Source organism: Rhea americana, unplaced genomic scaffold (assembly GCF_003343005.1).
Source record: "Rhea americana isolate MKP2758 unplaced genomic scaffold, rheAme1 scaffold_32, whole genome shotgun sequence".
Classification (NCBI taxonomy): Eukaryota; Metazoa; Chordata; class Aves; order Rheiformes; family Rheidae; genus Rhea; species Rhea americana.
The window spans coordinates 2,781,565-2,807,824 of record NW_028186446.1 but is presented as its reverse complement, the minus strand read 5'-3'; the positions used below and the strand labels follow the sequence as shown (position 1 = coordinate 2,807,824).

The following is a 26,260-nucleotide window of genomic DNA, read 5'->3' as shown; positions in this document are numbered from 1 at the left end:
TTTTTTTTTTTTTTTTTTTTTTCCTGCAAGAATGCTGATTCCTTATTACTGACAAAATGCCTTTGATGGCTACAGAAAAAGTTGACAGAAGAAAAATTATATGCCAGCAGTTGCTACATTAGTTCTAGGTTATTGTGCAGTTGCAAGCATGAGTTTAGTTGGTAAAGCCATGGAGAGCACGATTTGCAAATGGTATCCAGATGGTCCATGTGGGGAGGGGAAAATCGGTATGCTGTTGACGAGAGGGAAGAATGGGAAGCTTTTGGAGGCCAGTAGATGAGTGTGCCTGAATAAAATACTGTCCTCTCATCCATGTCAGTAGAGCAAAGGAAAAGTTAGGTATGGGTGCTGCTTGATACCAAAGAGGTATCTTTTTTTTCTTTATATGGAATRATTTGCCCTGCATCTCAGCTCACACTGTTGTACAAGGGAGAAGTGCAGGTGAGGTAGTTGTAGTGCTATCATGTGGCTGCCCTTATCCCAGTCATCCTTAGTGTCAGGACAGAAGAGGGCAGCATTGTGTCACCTTCCYTTTTTTTCTCCCATAATCCCACAGGGAGGTCTAGTCATTACTGCCAGTCCAAAGCTCTGTCCCAAACCTGAAGGTCCCAGAAAGGTGTTTTGTTACTAGCTTCTGGAATAGAGGTACTGTGAACAGCACTGAAGGTACTGGTCAAACCGTAGAGCTAGATGAGAATAGTGAGCTAACATTATTGCTTTATATTGTCTTCAAAGATGCATAAAATACACGTATTTGCAGATGCTTTGGAAGTAGCACAAAATCTYTGACATAAAGGCTCTTTTCTAGCAGAGATTGTGGAGGAGGAGCATGAATCCGCCATCTCTTCCAATCTGATGTCAAGAAGGGCCATCAGTTATTTCAGCTTTCTCCTTTCCTCTAGCAGAGGAAGTATTTAAATGAGAATGCCATTTTATGCATATCAAGTATCTCTTGGAAAAAATGTTATAGAGACCCATCGTTAAAGATTATTGTAATGCTTACATACAAAAGGGGCTGATTTAAGACTGCAAAGGCAAATCTATTATTTTCCAGTTCCAGAATGTTTGGCTCCTATGTACACAGTATTTCAGCTTTCTGTGTACAGGTGTTCCTGTAGCCAACTTACTAATTAACAATTTAGAATGTTAATTAGAAATTGATGTTGACTGATGGTTTTGCATTGTATCTTGGGTCCGAATTACTATGTCACAGGCTGTACTGATAATTAAGTTGTAAGGTTACATTTCCTATTACAGGAAAGAGAGAGGAAAAAAGACTTTGGTATGTGTAAGACAGAAGGTGGTTTTTCTTGGTATATTTAAAATAAATGTGCATTATTTGTAGGATTTCTTTCTCCAAGATTTTCTGATACAAAACCTAGTAATTAAAATCCTCTACCACATGCAAATATGCTGTAACATAGGCTATTTGGTTTATGCCTRTATGAAAGCATACTTCCTGTAGCTGTATAAGCTAGGAAAGCAGCAGATCAAACAAAATGGCTTATCCCAGCAGGACTATGGAGGGGTAGATCARTAGACTGAGAGGTGGGCTCCCTTTCATTATTATGGCTTAGAAGGATCCAGGAAGGGTAATCATGCTTTGATGAAAGCAAAAAMATACCTTCAGACAAAAATGTGCTCATATTTTTGCTGAATTCAAGAAAATATTGCTTGTGTTTCCTTATTGCATAAAATATATCTGATATACTTCTCAGTATTCCGTGCTTTTGATAAAGACAACGACAGCTGCGTCAATGTGGTAGAATGGGTGGAAGGCTTGTCAATATTTCTTCGGGGGACATTAGAAGAAAAGATTAAATGTAAGGTTTATCTGYACACTAGTATTTAGTAGTAATCATTGAACCTATATTAAATTGCACATCACTTTCATAATTAGTTTATTATTTTCCTCACTTGTAAGGTTTTTGGTAATTTGTGAGTTTTCCTCTGTAGTTTAACGCCACGGAACTGAGTTCTGAAAAGGTTTCTCTGAGATTAATCTGCGTAAACTGCTGTTATCATAACTACAACCTTATTTTGTCACTGACAAAGCAAAGCTATCTTTGAACTAAAGCTTGTTCTGAGGTATATACTTTTGACAAAATATATGTTTCCGTATTGACACACACAACTTAGAAATATGTAGATGTAACTTAAAGCTGTTGTTGGCTGAATAATACAATCTTCCTCAAGCCAACTAAGACCAGTGCCAACATTCAGTCACTGGCATGATGAGGACACAGCAGCAGTTGCATTAATTCTAGCAGTTCCTCAGCTTGGAAGCATAGACTTAAAAGTTGTGAGTTGTTTGCAAGGTGATCATGAGAACATCCAGAGTAACGATGGAGAAAGATGATGGGGAAAAATTGCAAGAAGTCTAGAATTTTAAAAAGCAGCAAAAAAGTAAAGTGTGGGAGTGGGGGACATGATGGAAAAAGGAGGATTACAGCATGTTGTCTCCATTGTTCCCTGGTTGCAGCATCAGCCATCCCTAATGCATGATATAAATGCATCATACAGCATTGCACTGAAAGGTAGCTTGGGGTATCACACTCCTAGGATGTGTATTTGGAAAGAAACTCAGTACATCAGTATAACCACGAGCAATAAAATAGGCAGAATGTGCATTCTGCAGAGATAGGCAGAGGTAAGTGCTGAGGAATACAGGTGTGTAATGCAATAGCAGTGTCATCTGTTATAAATAGTTAAAAATGCTTGCCAGAACAGTTTTTTTCAGTGTAGGCTTAGCCTTTGGCAAGAGAAAACCTCTGTGCTCCAAAACTGTCTAAAAAGTTATGTTTTTAAAAAAATGATTAAATTTAATGTGGTCATCAATTTGTGTTCCCAGGGAGGAAGAAACAAATAGAAATTATGAAGGCCCTCATACTAGAAGTGCTCTGTTACAGAGATTTTCTCTTTGCATTAAAGRATACTTTAGTTATCCTTTCTGTGCTAGCATAGCTCATTTTTCCTTTCCCTCTACTTTTCTAACTCAGCTTCTGAAATACCTGGGCATATCTTGTAGGTTCAGAGTCCTTCGAATGTAAACATTTTATCTCACCCTTGGGAAATCAGGCTTCTAAAGTAGAACCTTCATTTATAATCTAAGTAACTACTCCTAAAAAAGCTAAGATCCGTAAGTCACTATATTCTCGGTAAACTTTTATTATATATCTGATCAGAAATAGGTTTTAACACAAAGGGTAAATAGCTAATAATTGACCGGTATCAAAATATGATATATATATTATATATGAATATTATATGTGGTGAATGTGACTGAAAACTTATTGTGTAAAACACAATTTATATTTTCTGTCTATAGCTAACAGCTTTAATGGTGAATGATATAATTTTCATGAAATTTTAATTAAGTTATCTTTTGAAAAGATTGCTTTGAAGTTTATGATCTGAACGGCGATGGATACATTTCACGAGAGGAAATGTTTCATATGCTGAAAAATAGCCTGCTCAAACAACCATCAGAAGAAGATCCTGATGAGGGAGTTAAGGACTTAGTGGAAATAACACTGAAGAAAATGGTAAGTAATTTCCCATTGTGATACTTGAGTGTCTTTCAAATATCTGTTAATTGAACCTTAGAGTATTTGTATGAGTTTTTTTTTTCTTTTTTTAAGTGCTTTACAGTGAGATTCTGAGTTGCAGAGCTGGTTATGTACTTCAGATAAACAAGCCTTCTAAGAAAAGACATAGATGTAATCCATACCTAGTGAGTCCCAGTCAGTATCCTAATATATAACTATTAGTTCATTATGATAATGTATTATAAACTTCATGCRTATATTAGGATATGTATGTGCCTGTGTGTGCATACACACATGTATGCCCCATCAAAGCAAAAGCAGGTAATTCAAAAGAATAATCTGTATTCATTCCAGTATTAGGCATCTTCAGTAACTTTATTATGTAAACTTTTCAAGTATTTTATCAATTGACCATTAAAAGTATTTATGCAATTTATATGTTCTGTTAGAGTAATAACTTCAAGGGTTATTCATGTAAAACTTGTCTCAACATGATAAATCTACCCAAATTAGCCAGGGGCTGTGTTTCAACATTTTCATGGAGTCAAGAAACATCCTCTCTCCTCCTACTGCATTATTCAAAAATTTMTCTTCAATTCAGCTCTCCAATCTCCAATCTTTTTATTTAATCTCCTTTTTATTTCCCAAGCCCATCCCTTTTGCACACCCTTAGCTGACCTGTAGCTCTTACCCTTAGTGGACTCAGCCCTGTGAAGAATTATCTCCTACAGAAAGCAAGTTATTGCTTGCTTTCTTTGAGGCACCTGCACCCTCAGCTTTCCTAGATTGCATCCAGAACAAACTCTATCATGTTCTAGGCAGCTGATAAATGAGCTGCTTAAGTCCAAGCTGGAGCTGTATCCACTAGACCTCATGAAATCCTCATATATKTAAGAACATATAATAAGTTGAACATGTGCCTGTATTGGCATTTCCTCAAGAGCTTGAGGAACCTCTGAAGAATGTCCAGTCCTGATTTGATTGCTGGACAGTTGTCTGAGTAGGATATTGCTGCTCATCTCAAATGACTAAATAACTACTAGTTAGATATCTAAAAAGGAATCTATGTGGAGCCCATCACTCAAAGAAGAAATTGGTTTTGAACAACTGTCTGTAGATACAATTGCATCATGATTAAACATATGTCCAATTCCATGAATAAAGAGAATTTTCATACTTAAAGAATATTTGTAAGGAATATGCTCATGCAGGGCTCCTCCCTGTACTGAGGAGTGTATAATGTAGAGCATACCAATTTCTCAGTTTCTCTTAAACATCAAGCAGCAGGCTTTCTTGTTCAGGACTCTCTCTACCTACATAGCAGCTTGCCTCTGCTTTTCTAGTCATTAGAACCTGTGCTCCCTGCATGTTATTTACCAGTTTTAACAGTTCATTGGCTTGATTTTCAAAACTTGGTTGGTCTTGAGCCTTGTAGACTGACCTTTTTCCCCCACCTCCATTTAACTTCACTTAAAGCCTTAATTTTACAGGGTTCAGAAAAGTTTGATGACTGTAACTTCACTCAGTATTTTAAGCTTCCATGTCCACAGAAATGGGACGTTTTCAAGTTGCAGAAATATTAAAAACAATAATTTTTCCCCAGAGGAATATTCTGCTGTGATTCTGCAGTAAGAATGAAGGGGGCTCGCTGGAATTAGTGTACACCACTATCTCCAGTCTCATGAACTTGGTGCAGGTACATTCATGATGTAAAAACATATACAGGATATACCTTACAAACTTTTACCATTTTTTTTCCTACTTTTAAGTCCCCATTTCTATTTCAGTGTAATGGTGCTTGAGATATGGCCACACAATTCTCAGCTCAACCTCTTTCCAGCATTAAGTTTTGCTTTCTGTGAAATTCTGTTAGCAAAGACATAAGAGACGGTTGTGCTTGTTCCACCATTTATGCCTTACATAGAAGCAAAGTATACAGATGTCTGAGCAGAAACTGCTGGCCTAAAGTACATTCATACAGTCTACATTTAAACTAAGAATAGAATCCATGTAAATAACAGTGGTTTTTTAAAAAATACTGCTACTTCAAGTAACCATACTTGCTAAAACATTTTCCTCCTTTTGCAGGACTATGATCATGATGGCAAGCTTTCTTTTTTGGACTTTGAAAAAGCTGTCAGAGATGAAAGTCTTCTCTTAGAAGCCTTTGGACCATGTTTGCCAGATATAAAGGTATATCAGCTTTGAGTTAAAAAGAATGTGCAAATAGCTTCTCTGTCATTGTTAAGGGGACATATAATTTTGGTGTTGTCACTACATAGGGCCTCCTGAATTCAACTGATAAATTGTTCCAGCTGCAAGATTCGCATATGCTGAATTCACATCTACTTTTCATAAGCACAGATGGTTCTTTAAACAGTCAAAAACTGATACCAGAGGATATAAAAAGAACACAGTTATGCAGTACTGCTGTCCCAGGACAGCAATATAATGAATGATCCTAAATAAGCACCCCTTGAAAATAAGAAAAAATGGACCATTCTTTTGAAGTTYACCTGAAAGCTCTTTGAAAATGCAACTTTCATTTTTATTTCTTCACTGTCACTACTATCACCTCACTTTACAGCATCTTTAGGTAGACAGTGGCATAACTTTCTGAAAAAAAAACACCTTGACACTTCTCCATCTCAGAGTGTGATATTGCCATCTTTAAATTCTGTCCAGCTGGGCTTTATTTATTAGCAGTACATCTAGTTTGATTCTGAGGTAACCTTTTCTTGAAAGATGCTAATTTAGGACATGCTCATTTCCTCAATATTAAGTCAAATTGGTTAAAAATGAAGAGAGTTTTTCTGCTGTGTATGTATTAATTTTTCCTAATCCAACAACCATTACTCTCTTTGAACTGCATTTCAGTTCTAAATACTGTAAGTAGAGATGAAAAACAAAATTTCGAAATACATGCAGTGATTGATAGAAACAGTAAAGTCCTGAGAGACTGTTGAAAACAAGGCAAGTTTTCATTTGCTAGAAACCTACAGTTCCTGCCAGCTCCCCTGTCTAGCAGGCTGAAAGACAGGAAGAGAGTCTAGGACTTGCAAGCTATATGATCTCTAGTTCCCTGCAAAGCAGCTGTTTCCAAAATGTTATACTTCTCTTGGCAGACTGTCAAGACTTTGAGCAGTTTGGGAAATCCCAAGTTAAATACTACGTTTTATTTTTTTTTTCTTACTCTCTTTTAATAGCAAATGAATAATTAGAAAATCTAAGTTTTCTGAACAAAATTAATGATTCTCTAATAAGCACAGAGAAATTACTTACCTTCTGTCAAAGTTAGTGAGAAAGCTGGTATGTAGTTCAGGCAAATCATGCAACCATTCAGCTTGTTTCACACTTCCATTCTGTGTCCTCTATTCTGTAGCCCTACMTGACTGGTCTCTAGTTTCATTATTAAAGGAGAAACTCTATTTACGTATCCTTACAAGCCCCAAAAGTCACAAGCAGATTTCAGTTATGAGCTTTACATGAACAAAATCCAGCCAACTCTACAACTGAACAGCAAGAACATAGCCATTCTTGACATTTGACTTAAAGTATGTGCAAATATGTAAATTTAGGGTCCAAAACCCAAGTAATGCTTTTGAATGCTAATTTAATAATATTGGAATTAAGATACTCTTTAAGGACTTTATCTTCTTACAAGTTTCAGTTTAGCAYCATTTTCTGACTAACGTAAATCCTCTAATTACTGTTTGTTTTTGTTTTTCTTAAAACAGAGCAGTATGGCATTTGAACTGAAAACTTTCCAGGAAACTAATGAACTGTAGTCCAGCTGATGAAATACTGTTGTAAGAATTCTTTTTCTTAATGATTCTTCCTGACATGGTAAAAGCAGGAATAACTCAAAACTTACTAAATTTTAATATTTCTTTACTGTAAAAGCTACTGAATAAACAGAGGTTGATTACATTTTATAAATACAGTTCTTTCCTGAGAAGCACACAGGACAAGATTACAACAATTTTTTGTTCATTCCAGGAAAAAATACATACAGTTTTAATATGGAATTGATTTGAAATACAGTACAAAATATTTTATAATTTTTGACATTCCTAATATATTTTAAACTATCCTTTAAAGAAGACTGTAGAAAGATGCTGCCAGCAGTATCTATATTCTTCTTCTTTGCTTTACAAGTGGCTTTGTTGAACTATCCTTTGGCTTTTCCACACATGTTGAAACAGAATCTGCCACCTAGATTGGGGAAAAAAAAATCTACTCTCAGTAAACTGCAACTATTCCTTCTTTATGTTAATTTTAGAGTAAGGTCAGCTATCCAGTCTTTTGGTATTAGGAGGAACGTATCATTGTATTTACACTTGTATTAAAATTTCCTGTAGAAAAGCAGGGGGGAAACCACCAGACAGCATTAGACGCAAGATAAAGGATGTGAAACCCTCAGAAAATACAAGTCTGTTAGCAATACCAGTTTGTATTTTAAACTCACAAACTGAACTCAGAGATTCAGTGATGGGCTATTACACATTTTATCACTTCTCTCAATACTAGAGGTGTTTCAAAGTAAAGTTTAGCACCCTTTTTAAGTCAATACGACCAGAGGTTTTTCCTTTCAAATCAGTCTAGTTAGTTCTAGTCAAGAAAACTCTTCTTAATGTAAGCACCAAGTTACATCAAGAATGTTTGACTTGTCAACTGATTCATTAACATACTCCACAAAAAGCTTGATACCCTGAAATGTATCAGCATAGTATTTGTAGTTCTGTATTCTTTTAATGTTATAGCAGATGTTCAGGCAAAATTACATTCAACTCTGACTTTTTCCCACCCCTTTCCAATCAAATCCAAGATATAAATACCACACTTGAGTCAGTAGGACTACCTGCAAGGTTATCATGCCTCCCCTCTGCGAAAAAAAAATGTCATTTACTAAGGACTGTTTAGGACCACACTGGTATTTTCAAAGCTGTAAGTACTAACATACTTTTGAAAATCAGGAATGACTTAAGAGGTACGGAGTAGAATGGCCTGAAATATTCTGCATGATAAAAGAGTTAAGTAGTCAGAGCACTAGTTTTAAGTTCCAAATAAACAAATAATACTGGACAAATGTTGAATTAAATTATATTAGGGTCTTTGTTTTTATGGATAACAAGCACAGAACGTGTATGTCTGAAAGTGAAAAACACCGGAAGCTTCAGAAACCATACCTGTTTCAGTTTATTTCGAATTAATGTAGCTGAAGTATTCAATGAATCATCATCCATATCCACCTTAGGTACTTCCGGTAGCTGTGGACCAATAATGACTTCAGTACTCTCCATGTATGTTCCCATGAGGGCAAACTTGTTACCTTCCTCTCTCCTCCTCTTACGTTCTTGTAGATGAGTTGTACGAGGCATAAACCTGTCGATTCCATTATCGACTGGGACTGTTCTTTGCTGCGTTGAAGAAACTCGTAGAGTAGGTCCTCCTGGTTGTACGTTTTGAGTTAAGGACATGCTTTGACCAAAGTACCCAGAAGTTTCAGCACAGTGACTGACATTCTGGGGAAGTATMAACTGGCTCTGATTATGACTCCCAGAAGGATATCCTTTGTTTTGTGGTACCGTGTGAGAATTTGGAAAGCAAGGAGATGGATCCCAGGTACCAGCTGCATWGGATTCTGATGTAGTCCACTGACAGTCATGCTCTGATTTTTTTGAGATGATCTTTTTGGGCCCCTCTACTTTCTTTACAAGAAAGCGATCTTTGAAAGAAGAAAAGGTAGCTTTTTTAAATGTCATTGCTAGTTCTAATATATAAAAAAACAATTTAACACGCAAGAATTTTAGAAGCTTTACCAATATTTCATTTCCAGTCACYGTTCAGTCATTGCTTTTTCCTAAGTGTCACCTTTCAAACTGAAGTTTTCCAGCCTAGTCTCTCTATTTATGAGGAAAGCCTGAGCAGAAGCATTTCTGCAGTTTTGAGAATATGACGAAAATATTTCTAATGTTCAAAATCACTTTTTTTTTTTACCTTTTTACCTCCTGTTATGATTCCAAGGATAGCCCGTGTTTTGAAACATCAGAAATCATGTTTTGTGATGTTAAAAATTAGTGATTTTAACACCCTTTAAGTATATTCTTACATAATTTTTAATATGATCATAAAAGCACAAGAAAGGAGAAGGCTGTGCTCTGCAATTTGTGCATTTGTGAAGTATTTCATAACTTGCCCATACTTAAGTGCAGCCTGGGAACTTTGCAGTGTTGCAGCTCCACTCCCTGTAAACCCAGTCCATTTTCAACATTCCTCCCATGCCAATACGCAGGCTAGAGAAGTTTTTTGTTAAAAGCTTCTGGATTTGGTCACCTTACTATACTTTTTCACTTTTGGTCGGCCTGAATAAGCTGGAACAAGGGTAAAAAGATGACCTCAAATTTCCTGACCAGTGCTGGAAATTTCTGGTAACATTTAGAGTAGAAAATGCAAAGGGAATGAAACAGTGAAGTATTAGAAGTTGTGCATTTTTTATTTTTGTATCAACCAAAACCTAAAAATTGCTTCAGAAGTATATAGTCCTCCAAATATTGAAAGATGTCTCTGGGAGCATATTTAAAATGAATCTTTAAAACAGTTGAATACAAAATACTTTCTTTTATCGTGGGTACTTTTAACCTACTCACCACAGAAATGGTATGTTAGATCTATAGGACATTAATTACAAACCTCTTTGATTTGTTGCTTTTGCTATATACTTTCTTCTATCCTGCAACTTCTCCCTAGTTTCTTGGACTGTTTCAAATTCTGGAGCATAGCACACATGTAGCAAGCTACCAAAGAAACTTCGTTCATCCATTTTTTTCTTGGCCACCCTGAAGGAAATTGAGTTGTATTAGCAAAACTGAGACTGTCATTTCAACGCTTAAAATCTTAACAGGTGTAAAAGAGCAAGACAAGAAAAGGCAGACATTGCCCTGTACAGTACCTTGCACATTGCAGTTTTTGGAATTTTAYAAGGTAAACTTCAGTAAACTGCTCTGCTGGATATTCATCAAGAGCATGATACTCATCAATGGCACCATACAATGCAAATTGTTCAACTAATTCCTTCATGACACCTAATGCGGGAACTCCTTGTATTAGTAAATAACGAGATTCCAAGTTGATAGTATAAACCTGAAAAAATACAACACAGTATTTAAAGGGTTCGTGTTCTTACTTTTGTACTAAAGTAACAATTACAAGAATTTTCTCTGCATTATCTGTTGCTTCTCAGACCCTCTCACTGAAGGGCTCACTCTGGGCTCTCAGAGTCCACTTTGGACTCTGGCAGAAGCAGTAAGCTAGGACCTTTGCAAAAAGATAGATGGAGTTTTCCGGGACCTCTTCATCACTGAGAGGCACTGAACTCAATCTGTTACTCAAGAGAGGACACAAATTTGAGTTGACACATTCTTCACCAGGTCATAAATTTTATTCAGTGAACAGAAGTACTCCAACTCTCTAGATTTTTTTGCAAGACTAAAAAGTAGCCAGTTAGTATGAGGCACTGTCAAAATAAAGAACAAATCTCATAAAATCTTTTTTGCTTATAAGGCAGAGAGACAATGCAAGCAAAGCAGGGAGAAAATATTGTGATTCCTTGGGGCATATCATGTGTGTACAGAGCTGTCCCTGCTAGCGTGATCAAGCAGGATACTTTGAGACACAAATACAATAAGCTGCTGAGAGCTGCAACATTTTCCCTAGCAAGTTAGCAGAAATTCCTTTCTACTTTGCATAATGACTGTAGCATAACAATGCAGAAAGGAAAATCCAAGGAAAGCTCTTTGACAGCTCAGTCTATATGCAACAACTGGTTGTAACAAGGTTTTTTAAAAATCATTACGATTTTGTTAAAAAACATTTAGACTGCATGAGATGCACATCTTTTACAAAAGCCAGCAAATGCAGGACCAGAGGGAACCACTCAGGGAATCAGCTCTCAAAATGCCAATCATAAAAATGCACCCTCTACAAATATTGCAGAAATTGTTCTTGTCACAGCAGCTTATTCCTAGCCATTCTCTTTCCCAAGTCAGCCCTAGAGCACACCTGTACTGCACACAGTACGTTAACTGCACACACACAGCAAATCCAGCATTCTTTCAAAACGCCCTTCTCTGAATCTTAGCAGGAGCTGCTGGGCACGGCTGCAGGAACACAACAGCCTTGTGCATGTAAGGAGTCCTGCGGAGTTCAGCGATGCTGCGTTCCCACCTGTGTTAGCTAATAACCGCAATGTTCAGCTTCAGAAGTTTTTTTTACACTCAATTGCTTTTGTTTTGCATAAAACTGGGCTACTCATGCCACATGCATTTCTAACCGACTARTTTACAAGGTACAAGTTGGGGGTTACTAGTTTTATCAGACTCAAGTCTAGCAGTTCCTGCTAGCGCCTGCTGCTTTTGTGCAYAAACAGGCAGCCCGCTAAGGCTGCAAATCCTTCGGGGCAGGGGCCGCACGTACTGCACAGCCGCGTGCTCCAGGCGCCGCAGCCACTGGCGGGGCGGCAGCGCCGGGCCGTCAGCGCGCCGTAACTGCCTGCGCAGACGCTCTGCCTCAGGAATCGGAAATAAACTTCTCCGGGGAAGTTCGGACGAGGAAGGCAGCGGGAGCTGAGCCGAAAGAGCCGCTTCCCCTCCGCTGAAGGACGCCAGCGACGCGGAGACCCGCCGCGCCCCGCAGACCCCGCCGGAGCCGGACACAGCCGCCGCCGCCCCTCCCCTCCCCCCCGCGGCGGCCCCACCTTCACGGCGCGCGGCCTCCGCCCCTCGCGGTACTTGGCGCGCGACTCGCAGGCCCCCAGCTGCGCGTGATGCCGGCAAGCTTCCCCCAGCGCCCCGCCGGCTGCCGCCATCTTCCCATCGGCCACCGCGCCCTACGGAGGCAGCTCTAGCCGCTCCCCGAGAGAGCGGCCAATCAGACAGGACACCTGCCTTATTCTCATTGGCTCCGACTAGGAGGCGAGTGACGGCGGCGACGAGCCAGACAGAACGAGCTGCAGCCCTCGATAGAGGAGCCAATCCGAAGGAGGGACTTGGTACATGCCGCGTCCCTATTGGCTGCCTGTGGGCCATACCATTGTGCCGGGGGGAGCGGGGGAGGAGGGGTCCGGCGGAGGCCTAGCCTGCCCGCTCTGCTCACGGAGCTCTAGGGCGGAGCGGGCGCGCGCGGCGGCGCCGGGCCGCGGGGCTGCCCGCCAGGATGTGGGGCAGCGGCAACCCCGGCGGAGGCGGAGCGGGAGTCGCTGCGGTGACGGTGGCGCTCAGCGGCACCCGCGACTGCTTCCTGCACCTGCCGTCCGTGCTGGCCTCTCATCTCCGCCTGCAGCAGGTACCGGGAAGGCGCCGCTCGGGGCCTGGGCGAAGGGTTGCTCCTGGGGCGGGGAGGATTATGGGAGAGCGGTCTCTCCTCTACCCCCGGCATCCCGTTGCCATAGCGATACGCAGCCCTGTTCTCCCTCGCTGCTGACGTCATCTCTCCCCTGCCAGCTGCGTTGTCGCCATGGTGACGAGGAGCGGGCGCCTCCCCTCCCCCCCTGCCGGCGGTGGGACCCCCCCCCGGAGAAGCAGCTTGGTTGCCATAGCAGCGGGGAGCCCCCCCCCGCCGGGGCCTTCCCCGCCCGGGCTGGCTGCAGGGTGCCCTGGGCAGCGCCGCGGGGCTTCGCAGCCGCGTCCTTGGCTGGGCGCTTCTGTGCGGCCGGGCCTCGTGCCGTCCTGCTAAGGCCTGGGTCAGTCGCAGGAAGCGTCCCTCGCGTTTGAAATCGCGTTTCGCCCGTGGAAACGCGTGAAAGCCTGTGTGCGTCCATCGTGCCGGGTACAGAAGTTGGTAACTGAGCCGTTGGTGACACAACAGGCAGCGCGGGGGGAGGAAGCAGCAGGTGAGTGAGCAGGTGAAGAGGGCAAAACTGGAAAGGACCTGGAGAGCAGAGCAGGAGTGCAATCCTCTTACACCTTCTGCGGGCTAGAGTACGYGAACTCGGTGTACGGTCGCGTGGAGATTCGGAAACGTAGCCTGTAATATTATCCTGACTTCCCATGGTCAAGGAAGACCTCTCGCAGCAGTAAAAATTACCTAGGTTTGTTAAAAAGCTGCTGGTTTTCCTGCAGAGTGCTAGAAGAGATGGTAATGGGGCATTGGTAAAGTGCGGGGATGGACAGGTGCACGTTACAAAAAKTCCAGTATAGGTGTTAGCTTCATTYCTTTGCTACAGACTCTGGTTGTGCTACAATTCTGCCTTCAAGAGATAGGAAAAAGGAGTGTAATTTCTTTAACAGYTTGCAGTTTCCTCCTGTACACAGTTGATTATGGCAGGATTTTCTTWTCTCACAGAATCAGCAAAATGGAASTGTGTGAGCTCTGTGTAATCTTCATAGAAATAGCCTATGAAATGCTATCTGTTGAATAAAAATATTAAAAGGTGGATAAATGATTATATGATTAGATTGTCTTCAGTAAGTCTATATAAGAATTAAATTTATTCAAAATCTAAATCTTATTGCAGAAGGTATTAGGTAACTGGATATTAAAATGGCCTAAGAAACTCAATTTCAAGTGAAGGGTAAAGCCCATCAAGAAGAACTTCAACTGAAAATACAAGGATGAGTTGCAAAATAAATCTTATGCTGAGTAAGAGGATCTTGGAACCATTATAGATGTTCTCCAAAATTACTTTCAGAAGTTACTAAAAAAATCAAATAATATTTGAAATTAATGGGGTAGGAGTTGAGAGCAGAATAAAAACATCACTATATTAACATGAAAGTCTGTGGTGTATCCAAATCTTAAGCAGATTGTTGTCTATGTTACTTGATTTCATAAAGATAAGTCATTTTTGAAATAAATACAGAAAATGGCAGCAAGAATGATACAATGTAGGATACAGTMTTTCTTTATACAGAAATTGAATATATTAACTTTTTAGTTTGGAAAGGAGACATTTGAGAGAGGTTCTGAAAGAGATTTAGCACTTTGGTCTGAGTTTGTGTGACTTGTGAGCTTGTAATGCGATAACAGAGAGCATTTCAAAATGTTTAAGAGATTTCTACAAAGGATAACTGAAGACATTCTGGAAAGCGTGAAAAAGCCACAGGAAAGAGATAGAAATRTAAGAAATGATCCCAGAATTGGAGTGATATCTGTTTTTGTAAACATGTAATAATGGTGCATTTTCATGCTCTCTACTTTTTCTTCAGGCATAGTTACTTTCTTTTCTGTAATCCATCAAAACTGTTGTGAGTGTCTGTAGCTTGATGAGACCAATAAATCTTTGACTGTTTTTACTCAAACCTGACCRAGATTTTAGTACACTAAATTTTGACATTGAGTGCCTTAGTCTTTAATGATATTTAAGYTCTATTCGCACCAGAAATGGTGCGAGTTCCGTTGCATAGAAATGCAACTTGCATTTTACTTTGAGTGGTGTATTTTTTTAATGAATCATTTATATCAAATATGATTATAATTTGTTTTTTATGACCTTAATTTTGCAAACTCATGCATGTAAAATAAGTCTGCTTACTTATTTGTACAATAGTCTGGGCAAAATCAATATAACATTTTTTTTAAATATTTCCCAGCTCATGGCAACACTCTTAAAGTCCATAWTGAATGTATTAAAGTGCATATGAAACTTAATCATATACATATGTTCCCCCCTATGTGGGAAATAAGAGTGTGTAATTATATGTTTCTGTGGGGTATTTGGTTGATAGCTTATTATACAGAAAAAGGGAAGAGGATATACTTAAAAACAGACTACATAAGTGTTGAAAGCTGTTTAAACATTGAAACCACCAAGAAATTCTGTATTGGATGTCGTACAGATAGGTAACATGGAGAAGAGTTCTGAGGAAAGTCTTGGTGGTGAGGAAACTGACTGCACTAGAACTAAAAATTTTCTGTTACCTTTAATAGAAACATTGTAAACATTGTATATTATAGTTTTGGAATATTCATTGAAATTGAACATGTAAAAGCTGGAAAATATTTTGAATTCTTTTCAGCTCTCTGATCAGATATGTGCTTTAGTCTGAATAATAATCATTTTATTTAAGTTGTTTGATACTAATTTATTTTATTTCTCTGATACTAATAGGGCCAAGCTGTGAAAGTTTCTGGTGGTCATCAGCCTATATTTTTGAGCTGGATGGAAATCAGGCATCGAGGTCACCAGRGTGAAAATATTGCAGAGATTAACAGGCAATTAGCAGAGAAACTTGGCATTACAGATGGAGAACAGGTTTGAAATGCAATTTCTTCTTTTCTTTCATTTTTCTTTTTTTCTTTTTAAATATGGAAAGTATAATGCAAGATCCCTGAAGACATAATGATTTACATCTTGTTTCGTTTGGTCATTCAGCTCCAAGTTACTTCATTGATGYCTGTCAGATAAGAAGCATTCACCTTTGTGAAACGTTTTTCAACCATGAAAAGATTTGTTCATAAAATCATTACAATTACTTAAATCATGTACAGATAGGCTTGTGGGTAGTTTTTTGCAGGGTCGAGCCACTCTCTGCAGCGACATTATTTTTAGGAAAACAGACTTTGAAGCAATTAAATAAGTTGGGAATTCTTTCATAAAAATATTATTCTGCCTGGAGTTCCTGTCATTTTTTAAATAATTATTGACTTGCTCTGTATTTCTTCTTGTTTGATTTGCATTGGATTTGTATTGTCASCCTCTTATCCTCCTCCATCATATATCCCCATGTCCTCTTTCTTTGAATATTTAATTTAGCTTACTGTTTTCTTACTCTTGGACAGTGTTTTCAACTTCCTGTTTAAATGATTCTCTTAGTGCAGAGAAGTTGGACAGATGCCCAGAAGACAGCCAAAGATATCTGTCATGGACTGTTAACATTTCAGCATCCAAGATTTTTTTTTTTATTATTATTTTAATAGATAGAGTTAAATCAATGAGCGTAGAAAAGTACTATTCTTCACAATGTTATTGTATCATATATTCATATATGCATAGTTTATTATGTGGTAATTTTTATTCAGCAAAATCACATCAGAGGACATGACTCAAAGCAGTGTATTATATTAGCATGTTTACTTTTTAACAAATATTTTCTCTCTAGAAAAGATGTGTCTATTTGCAGAATTGTAAGATTTACTAGTTCAGTGGCCAGGTAACTGGCCTTTTCTGTTCTAACAATTAATAGCCTTCAACAGGGAAAAAAAAAAGTTGACAAAAAACTTTAGTAAAAGCCTTATCCAGCTGTTGCCAGGAAATAATCATCTATATAGCTGAATGACCAATTAGGTAGTTTCACTGTTTTTTTGACTTCAAAAAGTACATGTTTACTGTGTTTCACTTTCTTTAATTTACTACCTTGGGGAGAAGGTATTTTTTCACAACTTTTGCTTCAAACTTAGGACGCACAAGAATTTAAAATCAATTGTTGCTTTTATAAAAACTGTCCAAATAAAACTATCTCTAGTTACCTGYCCTCTGAGAAATATTTATCTCAGGAGAAGTTTATTTAAGATTATTTTAAAATGTATGACATGATATTGTTTGAAATTTATTTTCTGTCCAATGGAACCTTTGGTAAAATTAGTTTTTGAAATATGGATTTAAGGTGCTCTGAAAAGACATATTTTCCCTAAGCCACAACAGCTTCTRTCATTCTTTCTGATACACAGGATCTTAAAGCTGTTAGCTGTTTTGTGGAATTGGGGATGCTTTCTGTGAACCCTGATAAAAGAACTTTGTTTGTTTGTTTTCCCTTGTTTGTTCAGCTATTTCTGCCTTATGTAAATTTGGGCAAAATAAAGTGAAACGATACATTTTTTTAAAAAAACATTAAAAAAAAAAGTTTGTGATCAAAATGCTTTCAGATGTGTTGTTTTATAYTAGCTGATAAAGTTCCTGATGAACTTCACATTCACTTGTGTTCATGGCACATCAAAGTGCCAAGCATAGCCAATGCAATCCATTTCCAATACACTGAAATTTCATCTTCTATTAATAATTATATTTAGTGTCATTAGGACAATGTATTTTCAAAGTAGGGAAAACATACAAGGAAAGAGATCTCAGTTATTTGGCTGAATTTAAAATGGGACTTTATTTATTTATTTATTTATTTATTTATTTAAAAATAAGGAGTTAAATACCTCTAAATGGTTTTTCTTCTTGTTAGGTATTCCTTGAACCCTGTTCACACGTCTCTTCCTGCCAGCAAGTAGAAGTGGAACCACTCTCAGCAGATGATTGGGAAATACTGGTAATAAAACTCTTCTGTTGTTCAGAGCCTCTTTCTTAAAGATAAAAGATTACAGGTATATATAGTTTTCAGCACAATCCCTTGTCCTTTACCTCCCCTAAGGAAACAATAATTTTCATAGTATTTTGTAAATGGTATATTAGAAAGAGGTATTTAAGTTTTTATCCTCAAACAAATCTTAAATATATATGAAGGGTTTCATTTCTAATGATACTAAATTTTCCTAGGAGCTGCACACTTCTTCTCTTGAAAAACACCTTCTTGACCAGATTCGAATTGTATTTCCKAAAGCCATCTTTCCTGTATGGGTTGAACAGCATACTCACATTTACATCAAAATTGGTAAGCAACAATGAAGGGCTTTGTGGCACTTCCAGAGGGTKGTTTTGCAAGAGCGAGTGCATTCATTCATGTGTTTTGTTTATATTCAGGTACACTTATGCCAGCTGCTCCTTATGGGAGATTAGAACCTCGCACGGAACTTTTGATATGCCCCAAAACACGGCAACTCGAAGAAAATCTCACCAGTATGCCTTCCACAGAAAGTGATGCTTTGCTCARAAGATTTGTGAAAAATACCTTGGGCCAAGAAGAAACACTGAGGAAGCCATTGGCCAAGCAGCCTCACTTAAAGCCGGGAGTCCCTGAGCAGAGTAGCACTGATACAAACCTGATGCTTGGCTCAAATGTTCTGCCAAGTATTTGGGATTTTATAGGGAGCATTTTCTCTCKCACATCTGAGCAGAAACAGAAGACTGTGTGTGATAAAGATGAAATGAAAGCCTTCAAAGACACACTGCTGAATTTAATTCACATGGATTCCATTTTTAGAGTATGTCATTCCCAGCCACCCAGTGTACAGAACGTATCAGCCACCCATGCATTCCTGAAATGTAATGCTATTCATATTTTTCCATGGAATTTAGAGTTYGTTGATCTGGAGCCAACTGCTGTAGTCTCTTATGGGAAAATTAGTGAGCTGCTCTCCCCRAGACAGCGTCTTCAGGAAGCTAAGCAAAATATGCCATTTGAAAAGCAAAAACATAAGACTAGCTCACAAGACAAAAATCATTCTAGYAGCAGTCAGGCATCCAGTGAGGAGTCTGTTGTTCATATCGTTTGGAATGGGTTTGAAGATCTAAAGAGCGTCATAAAGCATGGCAGCAGCGAGGAAGCCCTGCATGTTGGAAGAGTTTGGGTCAGTTTGAACGTACTGTTTTCGGGTTTTTATCAGATATTTTCTTGCTGGATGATGGTGGAATTGGCTAGTTAACATGTAATTTGGGGATACAGGCTTGGTATACCTTTGAATACCTCCACCAATTTTATAGTTTCTTTTTAAATTCCGTTGAAGAGTACAACAAAGAAATTGGATCCATGATCAAATGTAGAGGTTCTGTTAGTGACAAAGAAACTGAAATTATACTATGTATGCAGTATTATGCAATGCAATTGTTCTATTTTCTGATATTTCCTCTCTCTTTGCTTTTATTTTAACTATCACAGATTCCAGATGGTCTGAGAAAGAAACTACATATAGAAATGCATTCAGCAGTCCGAATTAAGTCAGTAGAATCTATTCCTAAAATTCCCGCATCTCTTACACTGCAACCCAAACAGAACTTAGTGAGTTGATGTTYTTGGTCACACGTTTGTTCATATATTGAAAAATGATAATGTTGCTGTGGTCAGGAGTTCTTTTTCAATGTTGGTCTGGTTTTTACTTGTGTAAACTTCCAAACTTGATAGTTCAAATATTAGTCATAGATAGTAGCGTACATCATTCCAAAGGAATTTCTTTTCTGAATAATTACTTACTTTTTTACTATGCAAGTCATTTAAGTTAAGAAAACATTGTGAGCTATTGAAACAAGGTTTATCTAGTAATTTATTTTATATTTCAATCAGTAATACTGTTAACATCAATCCACTGAACTTGGTTTTGCTTTTGGTAAATATTTTAATAAATTTTACATGTTACCTATAGTGATTTTTCTGTATAGTGGTGGTGACAGAGGTATCACAGACAGGTAGGGGCCGGAACTTCTGGATTTTGACTCCTACATTCTTCAAACTATTAGAGGAATGCTGTTAAATCACTCGGTCTCCAGGTATTCTCAAATTGTGAAGATTTCTATTGTCCATCTTGTTTCTCTTTGACGTTAGTGTCCTTGTTAACATGTTGTCATTGTTAAGGCAGAAGATGCATTTACTGTTTGATTAGGTCTTCAGCAAGGTCTCAGGTGTAAACAGTTGCTGCCAAATAAGGGGTATCAACAGTATTTTTGCACCGGATCCTCATCTAAGATAGAGTGGTTCCAACCTAGCAAATTCTAAGGGTATAAATGTAAACCTATAAAAATGAAAAGAGAAAATCCTAAAGTTGAGACATTAATTTCAARTCTTCTAGGAGAAGACATCCTTATGCTCTTCAAACATTATAGTGCCCAGTAGAATTCATTTAAAAAAAATAAAGAGGCAATTAAGATATCATTTTTATGTGCGTTTTAAGTTTTGACTTCCTTTTAATGCTGACATTTTTTTTCTCATGCTAAAAATTAATTTTCTAGAGTTACAGAAATCCTTTTAGTCTCCTCTAAGTGACACACATCCAACTGACTGAGTGGGAATTTGTGCCAAAAAGAACATACTAGCACCAGTTCTCACATACTGAAAGATGTAGCTCTTGCATGATGTATTTCTTCATAACACGCAGTTATGCTTTTTTTACTAAGACACTGGGCCTGATTATTTGCCATATTAGCTGCTCCTCAAAATTTTAATTACTGCTCTTCCCATCATTTCAGAGTTTATGCATAATCAGTTCTTTACTGATGTTATTCAATTTTGTTTTGGTATCTGCAGGTGGATGGTCAAATGTCTTCCTTTATTTATTTTATTTTATTAATCTTCGAGTCTTAGAGTTGAAATAAGTATTCTGAAAGTAATTTGCTGAAATCGTATGGAATAGTTGTGTGCTTTTATGTGTATTAAATGCAGAATTCTCCCTTCTTTTCCAGTTCAAATGTTTGTAGTTCTGGAAAAAACAGAAAAATATGAGAAGAAATGCAACAGCATCTCTCACTTTCCTTTGTGAACACTGCTTCTGTGATCTCAGTTGATTTCCCCTTTTTAGACAGGAATTAAGTTTCTGTGAGTAGGGACTCAGCAAAGATAAATGCTATAGCTCTGGTCTGGGGTAAGAGGTTTGATCTGTTTGCTTACCTGTTGAAGTTKGTTGTCAGTGTCCTCTATCTAGAAGAGCCCCATGTGCTTTGCATAGGAAGCAGGATGTACAGAGGAGAGAGAGGTGTAGTGAGTGCCCAGAGCGTGTCTCGGGCAGTATCAGTGCCAGTACCAGTTATCAGTATCAGAGCCTGGGTGCTCTTTCAGACCCAGGAGCTGAGCAGTGCTCTTGGATATGGTAGTACAGATGAATAAAACATGAATAAAAACATCTCTTGTCTCACATCAGTGTTGCAAGGGTAAAATCTTTAAAGATGGTGGAAGATCCAGTTGCTGTACCGAGTACTAGACAGGTACTTCTATAGAAAAGCTGTGGTAGAAATGGGGATTGTTGGCCAGGTGTTTTTTCTAAAAGAGTAAAGCTGTTAGCATTTCTTCCATCTCTGCTACCATGAGAGAAACAAATGCCCTATGAATAGAAAGAAAGAAAGTTTTGCTGGCTGATACCTTATTTTGTTGTTTTCCTCTTTCTTTTTTCCATTTAGCACAAAGATATACATGAAGATGATGTTAAATCTGCTTTCAGTTCTTGGCTGCAGAATTCTACTACTGATGATCTTCCCTGGATAATGACCAGCACAGACTGTATACATCTCTCTGTTAAAGAAAGTAAGGATGATACAGTCTTCTGCTGTTATTGTAGCTGTCTTATCTGTCCATTATGGAATTACATAGGCATTATACCTTCTTTAAATTTCTGTATATACCATTTAATTTAGCAGATACAATTTCAGTGATAAGAGGTAAGTGTGAATTATGCTGTAATAATGGTTAACCTTTTTATTCTTYAATTTCAGATTATCTTTTAGTATTTAAAATATATTATTCTAGTAATTTTTATGAGGAATAAGAACTTAATTTATGTGATGTTTTAACAGTTATTCATTTGTATTTCTACAGGCATGGAGGAGTTTGTCCTTAGTGTAGTTCATCCTACTCGCACTGAAGAAAAGTCTGAGAATATTTTTGTACTGAGTCCCAGTTTGCTGCAAAAGACAAATATACAAGTAAATATCACATAATATCAGGTATCAAGTAACTTAAATTGTTACATTTGATTAAAAATATATTGAATTATATATAATGCATGTTGTTTTTAAAATAATGTCAGTCTGTTCATTAAATTATATCTGTATTCTCTGTATTTTGTAGCATGAGGCATTGATGAGAGTCCATGCATGCCAGGCTAGTCACCGAATTTCATAGTTGATATCAAACTCTCAGTAAAATCAATTAGCATAAAGTCACTTTTGTGCAAGTTTGAATATTCTGTCCTTGAACTTGGTTGTTTTTTCCTTAGTACATAAAGCATTGTAAAATCACAATGCGTCTGGCAAGAGCAATGGCTTTCTGTCGGAGATGAAGCATACTCTCCATCCAAACCTGCCAAGCTTGTGCTGCATTTTTAATAGTTTTTTTTGTCCTTTGTCTCTTAAATTTTTCCTTTCTCAAAAGAATAAGTATTTCTGTTTAATACTAAATTTACTGTTTCCATTAATTCTAGTTGAACCCATGCCCATGACTCCAGGGTTATGGTTATTGTAGTGAGATAACATTTTTTCCCTTTTAAATTGATACAGTTAAATTTTAGCAGAGAATGAAGGTGTCTCATTTGAGTGTTCAGAATAGAATTTCCCTGCAAAATTTAAAATTTCTGTTCAACAGAAGTTAAAGCAAGAGCTTTATTTTATTGATAATACAGAAGTGCAAGAAACTTCTACAAAGGATAAATCATGCTAGTGRCTAGTACTAAGATGAAAGGGCAATATGCATTTCTTAATAGCAATGATGACTTTAAGTATCTCCTACCAGCCTGTTCCTATCTGCAGACCCTTCTGTTAGCCGTATTTGCCAGCCCCATTTTTCGTATTAGCTCCCTGGTGAACTAAACTGAAAAATTTGCTTGCATGGGGGTAAAAAAACAGAYGTTTTACCAAGCTAATTTTCTCAGATCAGTTTCCTGATCTGATTCACTTTCTTTCTTCATAAGTGCCTGTGCCAGCACAGCAGAGGAAAGGCATGGTGTAAGGGAAGTGTGCCTACAGATAGAGAGCTGCATAATCTTGGGTAATCAGCAGGGAGTTAGACATCACTTTGCTTAACATCTCATCATGGTTCTCTCACTACATCATTATAAGAGTTGGACTGTATTTTGAAGATAACTATATTTATACCATTTTACCAATGCATCTTTATTTCAAGCAAATTAAATTCAGCAAAGTGCATATGCAGCATTTTCTTCACAGAATCTAAAAAAGTATTAGTTACTTCTTTACCCCTTTTTTTTTCTTCTCAAGTTACTGTTAATGCAAAGTAGTTTTTTTTCTTTGTTGTAGGTTCTTTTACATCCTCTGACTAGAAAAGCTAATGGTGACAGCCAACCACCTATGTGTGATACAGATGAGAACCTTCCTTATCACAAACTAAACCATCTTGGGTGAGACATTTTCATAGTAGAAAATACAGGAGGGAATGGGAATGAAAAAGAATTTGGTGAAAATGCACGTTTTTTGAAAGCTAAGCCAGATCTTAACTGCACACCTTTAAGTATCTTCTTATCTTGCTGTCACTCAGCAGTGACCTTTAAATGAGTAGATGGGTGCTTAATTTTGTCCTCTGAATAGGCTTACTGAAGTGAATAGAAAACTTCACATGACTGATGCTATTCATGTACTAGAACGTTCAGTGTTTGACACTAGGATGTGACTTCTCAGAGTTGCATAAGTTTCAAAGAAATAGTTCATTGGCTTGTGATGTTAAGTCATGYACAAAAGACTGCTGTGTGGTATTTAGGAATACTGGGATTGTTGGGGAGGTTTTAGCTGGGATTTTCACATGAAGCAAAACTTAGGAAATACATTAGTTMGTCAGTCCCCTTACTGACAAACTAGTTACTGGTTAAAACTAGTTGGTAGGCTTAATAGATGGGTATGTGTCTCARATAAATTAACTCTTACCAGCTTTATCAAAGCTGTCAGGTATGGGAGAGAAATTCAGAATAGTATCTCCACTGATAAAAAGTTATAGTGTAAGCTCAACAGCTACTTTCTCATTATTCTGCTAGATAGCCAGTGGCAGAGGTATCTTTTGGAAATAGCTGTAGGACATGCTGGCTCTTTCCTGGTTAGTAATTTAGTGATATGAAGAATGATTAACATTAGTAAAAGGAAAAATAGTGGTACTATGTAGCGAGCTTGAGGTAGGGATGGAGGAGAGGGAACACAAGAGACTTGGAGAGTCGTGTTAGTGTGCTTTAGGCAACCGAGGGGATTACGCTGAAGAGGAAATGAGGACTGATGTGGAGTTAGTGTTGTGGAGGTGGGTAGGGGATGTTAGAAACCAGACTTCACTCATTCATTCCATTTCTCAAGAAATAACATACTTTATTTCAAGTTGAAATACAAAACTGATAGCCTTGCAATTTGTGGACCTTAAATGTTTTGTSAAAAGTTACAAAGATTTAGAACAAGTGAAGAATTAAGTACGTCTTCATATGAACTATATACTGCTTTATTTCTGAACCAGGCTGAGAAATTTTCTGACCAAGGTTTATTCCATTTTTACCATTTGTTAAATTTCTTAGTAAGTTGTTACTCAAACACTCAAATAGCTTAAGCACTGAAAAGCTGAAGTTAGCTCTGTCTTCTGAAATACACCTATTAGGGTGGTATAGAATGACTTAACYCTTTCCATGGTGGGGATGTTCTGCACTGTCTGTGCCCCTTATGTGTCATTATCTCACAATAAAGGTGTTACCTCTTCAAATTAAATTGTCTATACCCTTTTCTTTAAACCTTACTTTAAAATGTACTTTATCTTGTGACAACACTGAAATCTCACTATACTGCAAGCTATACCAATTTAGGTTATGTGTACTGATGCTGTCATAGACCACTTGATGTTTTATTTGGTGTGCAGAGGAGTGGACAAATTAGGAACCTCTTCCTTTGAACACATAAGCCACAGCCTTTTAGGTCGTCCTTTATCTCAAAAGCTGGCTGCTATAGCTGTGGGACTGCGAAATGGAGGAGTGCTTCTCACTGGAGGAAAGGTATAGAGTTTACTCTTTTCTTTTTTTTTTTTCTTTGATACCATGTATTAGCATTAAAGAGCAGTGCTAAAAAAAGGAGCAATTAGCTGGATGGACCTAACTCGGTAGTACATTATTGTATTTGTATATGGAGAGGGAGAGAGAAGATGCACTTTAATATAAGTTCTTATTTTGTGTGTGTGTGTATATATATATATATATATATATACATACACACTTCTGATGAGAAAAAAGATCAATATGTATACAGCTTTCACAGCTTGTTAGCTTATGAGTACTATGACAGAAAGACTCTTCCCCAGAAAAAGAAGGAAATTTCTGTTACTTTTCATTAACCTGTAGCTTTTCGTTTTGCAGGGAAGTGGAAAGTCAACATTAGCAAAGGCTATATGCAAAGAAGCATTTGATAAACTGGATGCTCATGTCGAAGTAATTGACTGTAAAACTTTAAGAGGTATGATAATATACTTTCATTCTCAAACATTTGCTGTGTGATGAAGCATAATTCTGACATTATCATATTTAATCTGTCTGAATAATTTTTCCAAGCTTATTGCAGAGCACATTTCCTTGTGAAAATAATGAGCATCTTTAAGTTAAAAAACATAATGAAAATATACCTACTGTAAATGTACTTATTTCATGTTTTACAAGATTCWGTCCCCCACACCACCACCAGCACCAAATTCTTGCCAATACTTTTGCCATATTTATTCCTATTTGTTACAAAAGAACAAGTTACAAATTGAATTTTGTAGTTTTGTAGTTTGAATTTTGTAGTTTTTTTCAGGTGTGCGAAGTGGAACAAATGTTATATTAACAAATCTTTAATATTTAAGAATATATATGATACCAGTGAAAGGATAATGAAAAGAAGGATCAAACAGCAAGCTGAAACTTTATTTATAATGGCATATTTACTAACSTAATGTATGCCAGCAATATTAATCTAATAGTCACGATTATAGATGATGGTAATGATGAACACATGAGAATAAGATGAACACTTAGATTTTGTGAGTTCAAAATAAATATGTTGCACCAAAGATGGAGGACAGAAGAGGACTTTTTTACTTTTTCATTTACAGGACTTTCTCCAACAATCTTGGTGTTGCAGAGCAAGAGAACACTCAACTGTTCATTTGGCTGTTATTTATGTATTTATT

At 37.6% G+C, this 26,260-nt stretch overlaps 3 protein-coding genes across 7 annotated transcripts in view; 2 read left to right on the top strand and 1 right to left on the bottom strand.

Annotated features, from left to right (window-relative positions):
* The window catches only part of CLXN (calaxin), an 8,231-nt gene extending 753 nt beyond the window's left edge, over positions 1-7,478 (top strand). Inside the window, exons 3-6 of one of the 2 annotated variants that reach the window (XM_085310501.1) lie at positions 1,719-1,823; positions 3,394-3,545; positions 5,637-5,741; positions 7,286-7,478. In XM_085310501.1, coding sequence (XP_085166627.1) covers positions 1,719-1,823; positions 3,394-3,545; positions 5,637-5,741; positions 7,286-7,336 — 413 coding nt within the window. In that variant the 3' untranslated portion in view covers positions 7,337-7,478. The remainder of the gene's footprint in view (positions 1-1,718; positions 1,824-3,393; positions 3,546-5,636; positions 5,742-7,285) is intronic. The other variant, XM_085310502.1, reaches the window with a different exon arrangement.
* RBM48 (RNA binding motif protein 48) lies at positions 7,451-12,497 on the bottom strand. Of its 2 annotated transcripts, none has more exons than XM_085310499.1 (5): positions 12,304-12,497; positions 10,501-10,691; positions 10,242-10,387; positions 8,738-9,276; positions 7,451-7,763 (listed from the first exon to the last, which is right to left on the bottom strand). In XM_085310499.1, the coding sequence occupies exons 1-5, from the start codon at positions 12,412-12,414 to the stop codon at positions 7,680-7,682; spliced, it is 1,071 nt and encodes a 356-aa protein (XP_085166625.1). In that variant the 5' UTR covers positions 12,415-12,497; the 3' UTR covers positions 7,451-7,679. The 2 variants fall into 2 exon arrangements, with proteins under 2 accessions (XP_085166625.1, XP_085166626.1); XM_085310500.1 differs by lacking the exon at positions 12,304-12,497 and adding an exon at positions 12,024-12,209 and having other exon boundaries at positions 10,501-11,064.
* A 154-nt stretch (positions 12,498-12,651) lies between these two features.
* The window catches only part of PEX1 (peroxisomal biogenesis factor 1), a 29,662-nt gene continuing 16,053 nt past the window's right edge, over positions 12,652-26,260 (top strand). For 2 of the 3 annotated variants that reach the window (XM_085310497.1, XM_085310495.1), the window contains exons 1-11: positions 12,652-12,890; positions 15,655-15,798; positions 17,714-17,797; positions 18,025-18,139; positions 18,229-18,995; positions 19,304-19,423; positions 21,529-21,652; positions 21,944-22,050; positions 23,380-23,480; positions 24,962-25,094; positions 25,452-25,548. In XM_085310497.1, coding sequence (XP_085166623.1) covers positions 12,762-12,890; positions 15,655-15,798; positions 17,714-17,797; positions 18,025-18,139; positions 18,229-18,995; positions 19,304-19,423; positions 21,529-21,652; positions 21,944-22,050; positions 23,380-23,480; positions 24,962-25,094; positions 25,452-25,548 — 1,921 coding nt within the window. In that variant the 5' untranslated portion in view covers positions 12,652-12,761. Of the gene's footprint in view, positions 12,891-13,317; positions 13,438-15,654; positions 15,799-17,713; positions 17,798-18,024; positions 18,140-18,228; positions 18,996-19,303; positions 19,424-21,528; positions 21,653-21,943; positions 22,051-23,379; positions 23,481-24,961; positions 25,095-25,451; positions 25,549-26,260 lie in introns of those variants that run through there. The other variant, XM_085310496.1, reaches the window with a different exon arrangement.